Source organism: Meriones unguiculatus, chromosome 6 (genome assembly GCF_030254825.1).
Source record: "Meriones unguiculatus strain TT.TT164.6M chromosome 6, Bangor_MerUng_6.1, whole genome shotgun sequence".
Lineage (NCBI taxonomy): Eukaryota > Metazoa > Chordata > Mammalia > Rodentia > Muridae > Meriones > Meriones unguiculatus.
In genome coordinates, this window is record NC_083354.1 from 69,329,079 (window position 1) to 69,344,729 (window position 15,651).

The following is a 15,651-nucleotide window of genomic DNA, read 5'->3' on the forward strand; positions in this document are numbered from 1 at the left end:
ATGGAAATCATGAAATTTGCAGGCAAACGGTAAGATATAGAATTTTTTTAATTTAAGAGTATTTTAATCTTATAATTACTTTTGTCAATATGAAATTAGATAGTATGATATGCTAAATAATTTTTTGATACAGAGTTTCACTTTGTAGTTTCTGGCTAGCCTGGAACTCTCTTTGTAGCCCAGGCTAGCTTCAAACTCCTGATCCTCTTATCTCCATTTTTTAGTGCTACAATTACAGGTGTTTACATCCACACCTGCTACACTTTCTACTTAAATACTGGGAAACAGTTTAAAATTCAGGTTTATATTGCCTTGAAGGGAAATCACTAAGAAAGAGGAGTTGACCTAGGTGTGGAAAGGGTTCTAGTGTAAGTTTGCAGCTCCAAAGGGAAAGGCTTTCCCTACGGAAGTGTTACCGTGTACTCCGCGGCTGCAGGGAAAGATTCCCCAGTGCAAGCATTGGAGTTCTGCTGGGGGCGTAGGGGGTGGGAAGCAGCAGGGAACTGAGCAGAAGGCAGGATTTATATATGGCTTATTGGGGTGGGCTGGAGATTTTCAGGGTGAGAATTGCTGGGATTTCAGTTCTGATCTTTGGCGACCTCAGGCATTGGTGGGTAGGATTCTGGTTTTTGACCCTAGTCTTGGGTTTGGGGTCAAGTCAGGGTCAGGGTGTTTTTCCTTTGCCCTTTTATCCTACATCTGGTGTTAAGGTTTTCTGTTGGCCAACTTTCTTCTATTACTACATGGTTGTTTACTTCTCTTCTTCCATGTCAGTAATTACTGCATAAAAATATTTGTATTGCTTTCACCTAATGCTTAATGCATATATGCATCTGTGTTAAATAGAATCCAGATTGAAACTGAAACCAACCCACTTTCATATTGAAATTTCACAGTTCTCAAACAGAATAGTACAAACCCCTTTTACAGTTTTACTTAAAATTTCAATGCTAAAACAGAGCTACAATCATACAGATTTATTTTATAAACTCAAATCCGTCACATTTTCTTCTACTGGCAATAAAAGTAAGCAAGCTGCCTTAATGAGTGCAGGCTTGAAACTAGGGGAATAGAATGCCTGTCTCTCAGAAGCTTGAGTATCCAGTTTGCTTCTTTTGAGTTACAGAATATCAGCAAAGTCCTGTACCTTGTGTGGCAGTGCATCAGGAGGCTTAGGCAGGAAGACTGAGGAGTAACAGCAAGTCCCAGCCTGGGGAATATAGGGAAACCCTGTCTCAAGAAAGAAAGAGAGGGGTCAGGGGAAGTAGGGGAGGAAGAGTGAAAGGGAAGAAGGAGAGAGAGAAAATACAAACTGAGCCTCAATTTAAGTACTTGGAAAAAATGGTAGCTTTTTCATAATATGTCTTGTCTCACCTTCAGTTAAATTGATCTGAAATGTAAGGAGAGATAGAAAAAAAGTGTTGTATTGAATCACCAACATCTGTCACCTCTTTAAACTTTCAATTATAAATGTAAAAGTCATACTAGAAGCATTCAAAGAACTCATGCTTCGCATAAGAGCTAAACTTTTCTGTATTGTGGTAAGTATGTGACTATGACATGGTTAAGTAGATTTCTTACACAACAAAAACCCGAGTGGTTGGGTGCAACACTTTAGCTGTTTTAACACATCACCATTACTGGCTTCTCCTAGGAAGAGTATGAAGAACTGCTCCGCTATGCCGTTGTGAATCCAAATGTAGAACCCGGTGCTGCACAGCCATCTCAGCCCAAGGGAGAGGTGGTACCAGATAGATTTCCTACTCTTACCGGTATGCTTCAACCAGATCACATACAGTTGTGAAAGCACCACTAAAGAATCCTGAGTTTGTTGGTGATGCTGATATGACTGTGGAAATGTCCCTTACTATCAGCGATTTCTGTCCAGTTCATGGTGTAAAGCAATATAATATGGGTCCTGCCTTACATTTTACTATGTTGTTCATGACTCTTGATAGCTGGATTTTTATTTGAACCTCAGTTAACTTCTAACGTTATGAAAAATAGCAAAATCAAAGCAACATATTAGCACTTGTCTCCTAGGGAATATGTCCCAGGTCTTGATCCAGAAGTTTTATGCTAGAGTTTTGCAAACTAAATGCTCAAGCCCATTTTAAATGTGCTCCCTACCTGCCTTCAGAATCCCTTAAGTTGCTCTATGAAGCATATACTGGCCCTCTGTCACAATATCCACATGAGCATGGAGAGTAGTGAGTTATCAGGACAAAGTGGACCTGCTTGTGGACTGTTAAGAGATTTAGTATCTGGTATAAGCCATGTTGTTCTTCAACAGAGGGGTTAAAGGAGGAGACAGATCACAAGCTCCTGTTACCTTTTTATTCTTAGTAAGTCCAAGTTCAAACAACCCAGAGTGGGCACGCCCTTGTTTTCTCTGTATTCATTGTGTCTGTGCATGCACATGACATCAGGAGTCTGGTCTTTCCTTCCACTGTGTGTTCCAGGGACTGGCTTAGATTGTCAGGCTTGACACAGAGGCAAAGAGCTCCTGGCTTCCACTAAGTCACAGCAGTAGTCTCACACGATGTTCCTGTCTTCAGGCTGCTGCTCTGCTGAACAGTAGCTAGCACCATAGAACCATGACTTCAGATAAACGGTTTACTGTGGCATAGTGTTTTTACCTAAATTTCATTTCCTTTTAGAGATAGGAACCTTGGGTCTACTCATTATAACACCAGGGGTGTCAGTTATATTTTGGTTACACTGAGTACCTTAACATCCAATTCCTACTGACCAGACTTAAGTGCTGCAGACTGATAAATATAAGCAGGCAAGGGCTGGAAAGAGAATTCAGTGGCCAAGTGCTTGCATGTAAGCTTGAGGATTTGAGTTTGAAATCCCAGAGCCCATGTAAAGCCAGTACAAAATTGTGAGTCTGTATTCATAGTGTTCCTGCAGGCGAGATGGAAGAACCCGCAGAAGGTCGGAGGCTAGGCTGCTGGCATGCACAGCGGTGAACGACAAAGAGAGCTGTCACAACAGGATAGGAGTGCAACTCTGCACACATGCCGTGCATATGCACACTCCTCACGCACACAGTCTCCCTCTCAGACTCGCCCGCCCTCTCCTCTATAGTGTATTACAGATGTGTGTGCATATATTATCGATGCATTTATATTGTAGATACATATTTTAATATATGCAGATAGACAGACAGACAGACAGATAGATAGATACTGAGCAAATAAAGAAGTACAATTGGGCAATAAATATGTGAAAAATACTTGACCTCTTTATCAGTCAGTGATATAAAAGTCAAAACCATGTTGAGATCCCCATCTCACCCCAGCAGAAAAGCTGTCATCTAGAACACAAAAATATGGTGAAATTAAGAGTATAAGAGATAGACTTCTACACACTGCTGGTGAGAATGTGGACTTAGGCGGGTGCTGAGAGAGTCAGTGTGGAGAGTCCTCTCAAACTGATAGACCTGAGCTTTCTTACCCTGTTAGGAATTTGGGGGGATCCCTAGTAAATAAGTGCATGAAGTGTATTTGACGCAAAAAGCATCAGATTTAACGCGTGCTGCTCAGCTTTCACTCTGAGGGCCGGTTCTAACTATATTGTGTTGTGTAGACTTTGGGTCCAGTTATTTTTGGTGTGTGATTTTATTTGCAAGGTTTTTTAATGAAGTTTATAAAATCTTAAAAAATAACTTAAAGTAGAGCTATCATATGGCACAACTCTATGTCCTTGGATATACAAGGCAACCAGAGCTAGCATCCAATATCTGCACACCCGTGTTTATTGCAGCACTGTTCACAGTGGCCATGGCATCAAGTCAGTCTAGTGCTCTTTACCAGTAAATGGTTAAAGAACAGTGGAATGTTATTCAGCCACAAAAAACAAAATCATGTTGTTCGCAGAAAAGTTAATAGAATCTGGGAATTATCAAGTTAACCAAAACAAGCCAGCCTTAGACATGTGAAAAACATGTATGGAATATTTAAGACATAAAAGTAGAAAGGCACTATTTAAAAAGAAGGCCAGAGGAGCATACGTAACAAAAGGTTATATATGTTACCTGTGTACATGAAAATGTCACAGTGAAGCTATTGTCTTGAACAGTGCTTGCACACATTTTCTTTTAAGTAGTTAAGTTTAATTCTAAAAACTTTTTTGGCAGGAAATAACCCTGTAAGAGAAGCTGCAATGGAAATTGGAAAAGGATACGATTTAAATTCAAAATCAGGTGGGATGACTTTCCCTTCGTTTCATTAGTTATAAGTGTACTAACAGGAATAATGTCAGCATATTACTTGATAACCAGACTTTTTAAATGCTATTGTTGCTAGTTTAAGTGATAATATTTAAACTAATTTCACAAGATTCCAAAATTGTACAGCTAAGATCACTTAATAACTACATTGCGTGGCGTTCTTTACAACAATGCCTTTAAAAGGCAGCTATTTTTAAAGATTAAGTGAGACATTAGGTAGTTTGGTCAATTCATAAGTTCTTCCTAAACATAAACCAATGTACTGCTCCCCAACTTGCAGACATACATATCTACCAATGTAATGATTTGTGTTATATATTTATACCACTTGATAAAATGTTCACTTTTAGCTTGAGTTTATCTTAAAATGAATCAGTTACTGAATACAACATAAAAGTAATGTATACTTGCTGCAGTTAGAAAGCAACAGCAAAAGCAACTAATGAAAACAAAATTACCAGCTTATCTAATGTTGTTGCAGTCATGTGTGAAGTGAGAAATGTGCAAAGAGAGGTTAATGGCGAAGAAGGGATTTTGAAGCATGCTAGAACCTGCTTCAGACTTTTTCCTCGACTTGGTATAGATGTAGGAAATAGACATGGGATACTTTCCTTTCTCTGGAACGTAGCATTATCTAATGGGGAAGCATTTAAGATATTTTGTAAGAAATGCATTCCTTTAGATTTCTTTTCCTGTAAGAGTCTTGAGCAATATCGTTGCAGATGATCTTTCAAGCTCTTAAGTTTTATGATTCTATTTTATAAACAGTGAATATATATTTTTCTCAACAACAACAACAAAAAAACTACAGAGCCTATTAGATATGGTGGAATATACTTGTAATCCTCCTACTTAGGACACTGAGACAAGAAGCTTTTTGCCTCTTTACTTGGTAGAACCCAGTAAAAGAATTTGTGTGCACTTTTTTTTTTTTTTTTTTTGCCTCGTTCCTTGACTTCTTTGGGCATCCTCAGAAGAATGTGTACGTAATATCTCAAATATAGCCATCCCAAACCCTATATGTTGCTTAGCAGATTTTCAATTTAGGGGATAATTTTCCTTCTTGCAAGGAGTTCTGGAAAGATTTGCTTTTAAAAAAATAAATTCTCTAGTAATGCTGTCCTTGATTATTCTGCAAGAAAGAGATGAGAGTCCTTCAGTCTTAGTTATTAGAATTCCCATAGTTAATGTGGCATACATGAGAAATAGTGGTGAGTGGTGTCCAATTCCAGCAAATCTGTGGTAGAATATTAACTTCTATTTTAGGGTTTTTAGCCAGGCTTTCTGGCTCTGGCTCTCCCCCACCTCACTGGGTAAGGACAAGTGATGAGAGTTGTGTTTATATGTACATACATATAGATTGGTATACAAATTTCTCATCAACATGTTGGAGGCTAACAGTATGCGATGAACTAAGTAAGCTAGCCCCTTTGTATTGTGAAATCTTAGAATGTTAAGGCCAGTACCAGCATTGAATGTAAAGCGTTAGTGATTATATACAACTGCAATGTTAAAGCTAGCTCCTGAGTTGAATTTAAATAGTAGTCTATATACAACAGTAGTAGTCTATATACAATATACTATATATATACTATATATACCTATATATATACATATATATATGCTATTGTAACATATATATATTACAATAGCAGCCTATATGCAACACCCTCACTGTGATCAGTTAACCCTCTTCGCCTCAGTTTTCTCTTAAGGTCAAGAAAATACCTACCTCTTAGGCATGTATTGAGAGCCAACCCTTAAACATTTTTTTTCTCACAGAAGCATAAAAGTCATTTTGTTAATGTTAATGTGATGGTGTGGTTGATCACACTCAGTTCAGGCTGGACCAGGACATATGACACATCCTTGTTTGCCATGACAATTGTTTGTGAGAGATGGAAGGGGTGTAGGAGGCATCCCGTACCTGTCAACCCCCAGGCGGTGACAGTACTAATATCAGAAGTACCCACATGAAATGTACATACTTCAAGAGTAATTGCTCTGTTTTTCTTGGCCTCCAGAGTTGACATCTTGTAGCCTATTGCTATTCCTTTGCCAGTTAGAGAAGTTCACATTTGACCTGGCCGCTGTTTGATTGTTTTGCTTTGTTTCTAGGGTTCTCACCAGTCTTGTCACCCAGGAAGCCTTCTCAACAAGTCATGGATTTTTTTGATTCACACCTTTTAGGTGACTCTCCCTCACTGGCCTCTAGTTCTTCTTACCTTGATTCTGAGGAAAATCTTCAGAAAATGGAGAATGTACTTGACCTCTGGAGTTCAGGTCTGAAGGTACTACAGTTGCTCCATTGCAGTGTTCTTTAAATCTGACACCTGAGCCTACTCTCCCTGTGTTTTCCTTTTGTTTGTTTGTTTATTGTTTTTTCATTTTTCAAGAAAACAAGCAAAAACCTAAATCTCTGGGTTCTAGGGATGACCCACCCAGTGTTTTAGACTTAAGCTTCTCAGTCTTCAGTGCATGTATGAGCTGCCTCTGTCTTGTTAAACTGTGAGTTGGTAATATGTTTTAGGGCCAAAGATGGAATATTTCTATGGTGTACTTAGGTAGTATTGCTGGTTTCTAAACCATACGTTGAGTTGCAAGGTTTAAAGGAGTTGCTAGGATACTGTGTCATCCACCACATTTCTGGTGTGTTCTAAAGAGCTTCCTGATGGCCTACAGTGATGATTGACACAATTTTAGCCTCTTCAGATCTAATGATGACAGATAGGGCCTTAGGAGGGCCACATTCCTAGGGTCCCAGCTATCTAGGAAGCTGGGATGGGAGGACTAAACATTATGAATGTTAACTAATTTTATAGCAGCCACAATGTATGTTTGATTAATCTATAAAAATATTTTTATTTGTCAATGTTAATAGCCTATCAATAAAACAGTATTATAGAAATGTCATGATTTGCTATTGTTTTTAATTGGAGGGGACTGGAGAGATGGCTCAGTGGTTAAGAGCAAGAATGCTTTTGCAGAGAAAGGACTGGAGTTCAGTTCCCAGCACCATGTCAGTCCATCACAACCTACTGGAGCTCTAGCTCCAGAACATCGCAAACCGCGGGTCCCATGGGCACTTGCGCTCGTAGTCACATACCCATACGGAGATTTACACATAATTAAAAACAAATATGTTTTAAAATAATATGATCTATTCTAAAAATGGAAAAAATTAATTCTGAAGCATATAGTTATTTATTAATATACTTGGAAAATTATGTTCATGTGAATCTTATGATGTTTACATTTTCCTGTTATTTGAAACTTTGAACTTTAGAAATTCGCTCTGGCAGCAGTTTCTGGAACAGGTTTCATTGCTAATAATAGAATTCTGTTGCAGTATTGTATAGCCAGCTATTCAACCTATTATGTGCTCAGTTAGCCGTATTTGTTATTGGAGTTTTTTGCTGTTTCTAGGTCATCAGTGATTGCTTAGTTTTTTATTCACGCCAGTCAGTAGTGTGAAAGGACTAAGCACTTTGTTAGAAGGTAACCATTGTGATAAGTGGTTTTGGGGAAAACTTCAGTTCCATAGTTTGAACTGCCACAAGCACCACCTCCAATCAGCCATCCATTATGCCTCAGCCTAGCTCCACACTCCTACATTTCTTCACCGGATTCCTTTTTCATTTTTGAGATTTTATTTCTTTAATCTTAGGTGTAGGGATGTTTTGCCTGCATCTGTGTAAGTGCAGCACCTGCTGGCAGTGCCCTTGGAAGACAGAAGAGGGTATCAGATTGTATAGGACTATAGTTTGAGATAGCTAGCCACCATATGGGTGCTGGGAATTGAACCTGCCTCCTCTAGAAAAGCAGCCAGTGCTCTCAACTGCTGAGCCATCTCTCCAGCTCCATCTAATCTATTTTAGTATGAGCATTTACGTCTGTGACAACACAAAGGAATTTTGTGAATGAAATCTGATTTTTTTTTTTTTTATGTCATAAGAGTTCATACAAAATAACATAAATGGGAAAAAACTAATTCCCTTGGTATGGTTGATGATCTGTGAAGAGCCATAGCTGTTGAACTTGCATCATTTGTTAGTGTCTTGTGATTTTTTTTAACAGCCCATGTGTTGACCTGATCTTTTTGATGTTTCTTATTTTCAGTTTAATTTTAAAAGTGATTTGAGAGAACAAATGATGTATAGTCAGTATGTTTCCTTTTCAGTCAAACATTTTATCTGAACTGAGTAAGTGGAGACTTAATATGATCGATTGGCACCGAATGGAGATGAAAAAAGAAAAGGAAAAACATGAGGCGATTGTAAAGCAGCTGTCGAACGAGATTGCTGACTTGAGGGAGCTGCAGAAAGCCTTTGAAATTTCCATCGGAAGAAAGGATGAGGTCCTCTTTTCTATGTCTTCCTTAAAGTGAGACTCAGCAGATGTCTCAGCGGAAATATAGTTCTGAGAACTAATGGTTATTCTGCTTCTGTAAGACAAAGAAAATGCTCGGAAAAACTAAGCACACAGCTGTAGGGCTTATTCCTCTTAGACATGGGTGTAGTAGGTGTTTCCCTTGAGCTCTGGCTTTAGTGCTTCCTGATGATCTTAGAGCCTGCTCAGTGTAGACATACTAGGTTTTTCTTCCCGATCATTTTTATAATTCATTTACATCAAGGAGCCAGCATTACCTATGTTCTTAACCAGCCTTTTGGCTGACAATAAGCATCTCAAACCCTATCAGTGAGATGCATTTGTTCATTGATGGAGAAAAACACAGAGAGTACCTTTCATGGCCTCTTTGCTTCTTAAAAAGCTGAGGATACAGTTCAAATCCATATGAGGGTTTTTTTGTTTTGTTTTGTTTTGTTTTTTTCCTCCTCATCACACATTAAGCAAAATAGTGGGTAGTGAGTGTATCACATCTATTTATGGATAAGAATGTGCTAGAGTTCACAGAAGGCTCAAGAAGCAGCACTTAAGTGTTTATTGAGTCAAAGGAAAAGCGTTTGTTATTGCCTTACCTTTTGAGACAGAGTCTGGTCTCACTGTGTAGACTAGGCTGGCCTCCAACTCAATGTGTATCCCAGGCTGGACTCTCGACTGAAAGTCCTCCTGACTGTCTCCCAACTTCTGGAATTGTAAACATAGGCCACACAGCAGGCAAGATGATGTTTTTCAGATGTACATTGCTCTTGCTCTTTACTGGTATAGCATAAAATCAAACATTTTATGTAGTTTGCTTTGCTTTGCTTGAAACGTCATTTTTTTTTCTATTATCTTCAGAACTGTTCTGATTTTTCTGATCGTGCAAAGTGAATATGCTTGTGTTCTACTTATAAATACGAATAAAATGGATGGCTATATGTAATCATCCAGCTTAAGATACAGAATGTAGCAGATAACTTAGAATGCAAGGCTGCGCATGGTACACCTGTAATCTCTATTTAAGAGGTGGAGGCAAGGAAACTCAGCAAACTCTTGTCTCAAAGGGGAAAAAACATAAAATAGGAACCATCCTAAGCTACATAGTAAGACAATGTTTCAAAAAGCAAAAGAAAAGAAAAAAAGAAAGACAAACCAATGACACCTGAATAAACAGTCATCACAGTTATTCTCTGTAGGATCTTTGCATGCGGAGACCACTTTCTAAAAATGAACAGACTAAGCAGCCAGGCACCATCTAGGTTAAGACAGAATGAAACGTTTGTACCCTTTGCACAATCAGTTGCCGCTGTCATAGCAGCACAGTAACTGGGCTAATTACCGTTTACAGGTGATTTCCAGCTTGTCTCATGCCATTGGCAAGCACAAGGAAAGGACAGAGTTAATGAAAACCTTCTTCCACTGGAGAATTGGACATGTCAAATCAAGACAGGATGTAAGTATAAAAAAGACGACCATTGTCAGATACTACACTTCCAATTAGAAAGACTTCAGGGTGACTGGTAGAACTCTTGTTAAACTCAAAGATTTGTTTTCTAATGAGTCAATATATGTTGAGTTGTAATGCTGCTCTGATTTCAAAGGAAATTGATTTTGATGCAGTTTAGAAAAATACCTCTCAGATTGTATTAACATAGGATGGATATATTATGACAGAAAAGCCATTTGCTGCTTCATAGTAGTTTAATAAGGATTGTCCCTAACTCATAAAAACCGTGGCAATGAAACTCCTTAAGAGACTTGGCCTTGGAAGCAGTTATTTGGAAAAAGAGTTTATAGCCTAAGCAGGTCATTTGCCTTCTGTGTTGTTTCTTCCTCTCACACATATGAGCAACATGTGTGTGTATTCTTACTACTCAGGAAGCTGCAGCAGGAGCCAGTGTATACGCCCATCCTGAGCTACATAGCAAAACACTGGCTCCAAAAGAAATGCAATACCAAGTACAATCTCTTCATAAACATTATTATTTATGCATAAAATATGCAGGTGGTGTTTGTTGTAGACTTAATATGGGAATTAAAGATGGTTATATTACATAGGTTTTTACAAATTTATACCTGAGTGTCCTTACTTTCATTGAGTAAATGCTGGGCCAGTGTATCAAAAACAGTGAACTGATAAACTACATTACTGAGGCCATGTTGTTATAGAGAAAGAAAATCCCAGTCATTCAGTTTCACCAATAAAAACTTGGGAGCCAGCGTCTGGGGTGAAACCCTAAGCCTCCTAGCTCAGAGAGGCAGAGAAAGCACCCAGCTGACTTTCCTACTCAGCTCACATCCCAGAAGGAAAAAAGTTGCTCTTCCTTCTCCACACTAAGACAAATACCCCTCAACTCAGTGCTCTTCCTTTCTGTTTAATTCCTCTCAGATATTTGCTCACTCTACCTCTTGACCTGGGTTGACTTTATTTAATCCTGTTTATAGAAAGCTCTTGGATTAAAGTGTTCTAGGGCTGAGCCTCATCATAAGTATTTGTTTACAGTAAACAGAAAGCTCTAGGATCAAAGACTAAGCCACACCACAATTAGAAATGGGTTTTTACAGTTCACAGTCTCAGGGTCAAATATCCTGCAATAAGGCCAGGCATGTTTGTATGCCCTGTAATCAGCAATTGCAAGGCTGAGGCAAGAGGAGTGAATTGAGTGTCCTCCTTAGCATGCATAGCAAGCCTTTGTCTTTTGTCTGTAACACATACAAAATACTGTTACAAGGAGAAAAGTGGGGCTGGAAAGAAGGCCTAGCAGTTAAGAGTGTATGCTGCTCTTGCAAAGTACCTAAGTTCCCAGTTCCCACACCAAGTGGATCATGACCTGTAATTCCAACTTCAGGGGAATCCACCACGCCTGCACTCATGCACACAGACACATCTATACACATAATTTAAAATAACCTTATTTAAAATGTAGGAATGTATGAGTGTTTATATGTCATTAAAAAGACAGGATGAAGCCAGGGATGATGGTACATGCCTGTAATTCCAGAACTCTGGGAGGCAGAGGAAGGCAGATCTTTGTGAGTTTGAGGCCAGCCTGGTCTACAAAGTGAGTCCAGGACAGCCAAGGCTACACAGAGAAACCCTGTCTCAAAAACCAAAAATAATTAAAGAAAAAGAAAAAAAAAAAAAGACAGGATGTAAAATCATCTGATTAAAGGAAATGATTATAGAGATGTGTATTCCATATATGTTCACATTGCCCGGAGTCGTCTTAAGAGATAATGCTTCCAGGTTCTGGCTATTACAAATAAAGCTGCTATAAACATGGTTGAACAAGTATCCCTTTTGTGTACTTGAGCAAACTTTGGGTATATACCTAGCAGTGGTATAGCTGGGTCTTGAGGAAGCACTATTCCTAATTGTCTTAGAAAGCACCAGATCGCTTTCCAGAGTGGTTGTACCAGTTTACATTCCCACCAGCAGTGGAGAAGGGTTCCCCTTTCTCCACAACCTCTCCAGCATGTGTTGTCGCTTGAGTTTTTCATCTTGGCCATTCTGATGGGTGTAAGGTGATATCTCAGGGTCGTTTTGATTTGCATTTCCCTGATGGCTAATGAGGATGAGCATTTCTTTAAGTGTTTCTCTGCCATTCGATATTCCTCTGTCGAGCATTCTCTGTTTAGCTCTGTTCCCCATTTTTTAATTGGATTACTTGGTTTGCTGCTTTTCAGCTTCTTTAGTTCTTTGTATATACTGGATATTAGTCCTCTGTCAGATAAAGGGTTAGTGAAGATTCTTTCCCAATCTGTAGGCAGTCGTTTTGTTTTGATGACAGTGTAAAGCTTTGCTTTACAGAAGCTTTTCAGTTTCATGAGGTCCCATTTATTGATTGTTGCTCTTAGAGCCTGTGCTGTTGGTGTTCTGTTCAGGAAGTTGTCTCCTGTGCCAATGAGTTCTAGGCTGTTCCCTACTTTTTTTTCCAATTGATTTAGAGTATCTGGTTTTATGTTGAGGTCCTTGATCCACTTTGAATTTAGTTTTGTGCAGGGTGATAAATATGGCTTCTAATAGCCAAAACCTGGAAACAACCCAGATGTCCATCAACGGAAGAATGGGTACAGAAATTGTGGTATTTCTACACAATGGAATACTACTCAGCAATCAAAAAGGAGGAAATCATGAAATTTGCAGGCAAATGGTGGGATCTAGAAAAGATCATTCTGAGTGAAATATCCCAGAAGGAGAAAGACAAACATGGTATATACTCACTTATATAGACCTATAAGATATGATAAACATAATGAAATCTATACACCTAAAAAAGATAATCAATTGAGCGGACATGGGGTAAGATGATCAATCCTCATTTAGAAAGACAGATGAGATGTGCATTGAACGTATGACAGGAGTCTACTGAGCGCATCTGAAAGACTCTAACTAGCAGTGTTTTCAAAGCAAAGACTCATGACCAAACCTTTGGCAGAGTACAGGGAATCATAAGAAAGAAGGGGAGTTAGTCTGATGGGGAAAGGATAGGAGCTCCACAAGGACCAAATATATCTGGGCACAGGGTCTTTTCTGAGACTGACATTCAACCAAGGACCATGTATGGATATAACCTAGAACCTCCACTCAGATGTAGCCTGTGGTAGCTCAGTAACCAATTGGTTTCCCAAAGTGAGGGGAACAAGGACTATTTCTAACAGGAACTCAATGACTGGCTCTTTGGCCTCCCCACCCCCCAAGGGAGGAGCAGTCCTGTTAGGCCACAGAGGAGGGCTTTGCAGCCAGTCCTGAAGATACCTGATAAAACAGGATCAGATGAATGGGGAGGAGGTCCCCCCCCATCAGTGGACTTGGAAAGGGGCATGGTGGAGATGAGGGAGGGAGGGAGGGACTGGGAGGGAATGAGGGATAGGGACATGGCTGGGATACAGAGTTAATAAAATGTAACTGATAAGAAAAAAATAAAATTTAAAAAAAAAAAAGATCAGTGCTTGAGGAAAAAAATGTTATCATGCATCTTCTTTAAAATTACCTTGTATTAACCCAAGTAAATCAAATACACTTCACATCGAAACAAGCTATCTAGGGGTTGAGGACATGGCTCAGTCAGTGATGTGCCTGCTTCGTAAGCAAGAGGGCCCCAGCACTTGAACCAAAGCCAGGCACAGCCACCCTGAGGGGTTGTGGAGAGTGGAGGCCCCTACAACTCCCTGGCCAGCCCAGCTGAATCAGTGTCAAAACACAGTGGAGAAACAGGAAGATAGCCTGCGTGAGCCTCTGATCCACACACACATGTGTGCATGCCCCGTGAACATGCATGCACCATAGAGAGACAGACAGGTAGGTAGACACATAGAAAATAGATGAGACTATCTAAAATTAATGTCATAATTTAAAAATTATGTATTAAGTGACACATGAGAATGTGTATTTTCAAAAATGATAGCACCTTGTCAGGTGAAAAAGCATCTTAATTTTAAGAAATGAAGAAGTGTAACTACTTCAAAAGCATTCACTGACAAAATTAAAAAAAAAAGAAGTAGTGTATGTTCCCTATTTTGCTCAGCATGGCTCTTCGAGGGAAGGCAGTGTAAGTTCACACTAACTGTTTCCACCAATAGAGAAGGAGAGTAGTGCCACCTGAACCATGGCCGCCGCCTGTTTACCTTCCAGCCTTCTGTTACTCTCTTGTCCCTGCTTTCAGGTAAAAGGCCGTGCAGATCTGTAACTGAGGTGACAAGTTTCTTGTTTTGTTTTTCTCTCCTCCTTGGTAAGCCTGCTAAGCTGTGATTGATGGCTAGGATTGCAGGCTCTAGGACAGGCAAATCCGTCTTCTCCCTCCTACCTGTGTGGCCAAGCAGGTTACCAAACACCTCCAAGCCAGTTTTCCCACATGCAATAGGGCGATTGTACAGGATTAGTGACAACATTCATGCACTTACCACCGAGTTATTTTTTTTCCTCTACCATACACTCACCAGCCCTTGTGGTTCTGAGGTTGTTTTTCTGTACATTGCTTTTGTTCAGGTTTATGAAGGTAAACTGGCTGACCAGTACTTTCAGAGAACTTTGCTGAAGAAAGTGTGGAAAGGCTGGCGTTCTGTGGTGCAGCGGCAGTGGAAAGAGATGGTGGAACGGGCGTGCCAGGCAAGGGCTGAAGAAGTCTGTGTGCAGATCACCAACGATTATGAAACCAAACTTGCTATGGTAGGCTGCTTTCAATTTTACTTTGTACGTTAAAAGAAATGTATAGACTCACCGTTATCTTTGCTTGGTGTTAAGTGTTTATATGTAGCCAAAAAGAAAAGTTTAGAGGTATTTATCTTTATTAATTTAAGTAAACTATGCTCCTATGTAAGTTTCATATAAAGTAATAAATTATTTTTCTCTGATTTTCAATAGCAGAACTAGCATTTCGTTAGGGAATCATTTGGATCATTTGGAGGGAAAAATAGACATTTAGAATGCAAATGGCCTCTTGAAATCATATAAGGAAAAAAAATCATTCTTTAACAAACACTAGTTTTAAAAATAAGCTTTATAGAGCTAGAGAGATGTCTCAGTCAATAAACTACTTACCTTATGAGCATGAGAACCAAGTTCAATTCCAAGAGTCTACTTCTTTTTTAAAACTCTGGGCCCAGCGCTGTGTTCTTGTGATCCCAGCACTGGGGAGGCAGAGACAGGACACTCCCTGGGCCTACTGCAGCCAGCCTACCCAACTCAGTGAGCCCTACCACAGTGAGAGACCCTCCTTATGAAACAAGATGGGCAGCAGCTGAAGGAAGCATCAGGTTAACCTCTGGCCTCCACACGCACACACATAAACACATGTACCCATATACATGCGTCCACACAAACATGTAGAAACACAAAAAATAAGTACATTTTGTAATATATGTAATTTCTACAATTCAAAATGGCATACAGAAAAGATGTAGACTGTAGGCTTGGTCTACGGGAAAGTAGGCTTTATCAAAATTCACTATGTACTTTAAATTCTATAAATAGCATTTACATTTATTTATTTGGTTGTTTGTTTTTTGTTTGGTTGTTTGTTTTTAAGGCA

At 39.4% G+C, this 15,651-nt stretch overlaps 1 protein-coding gene across 2 annotated transcripts in view; it reads left to right on the plus strand.

The window, feature by feature from the left end:
- The window catches only part of Poc5 (POC5 centriolar protein), a 34,428-nt gene that overhangs the window by 4,733 nt on the left and 14,044 nt on the right, over positions 1–15,651 (plus strand). The window contains exons 4-9 of one of the 2 annotated variants that reach the window (XM_060385596.1): positions 1,655–1,772; positions 4,145–4,210; positions 6,356–6,528; positions 8,418–8,594; positions 9,969–10,073; positions 14,610–14,789. In XM_060385596.1, the coding sequence (XP_060241579.1) occupies positions 1,655–1,772; positions 4,145–4,210; positions 6,356–6,528; positions 8,418–8,594; positions 9,969–10,073; positions 14,610–14,789 (819 nt within the window). The remainder of the gene's footprint in view (positions 1–1,654; positions 1,773–4,144; positions 4,211–6,355; positions 6,529–8,417; positions 8,595–9,968; positions 10,074–14,609; positions 14,790–15,651) is intronic. The other variant, XM_060385597.1, reaches the window with a different exon arrangement.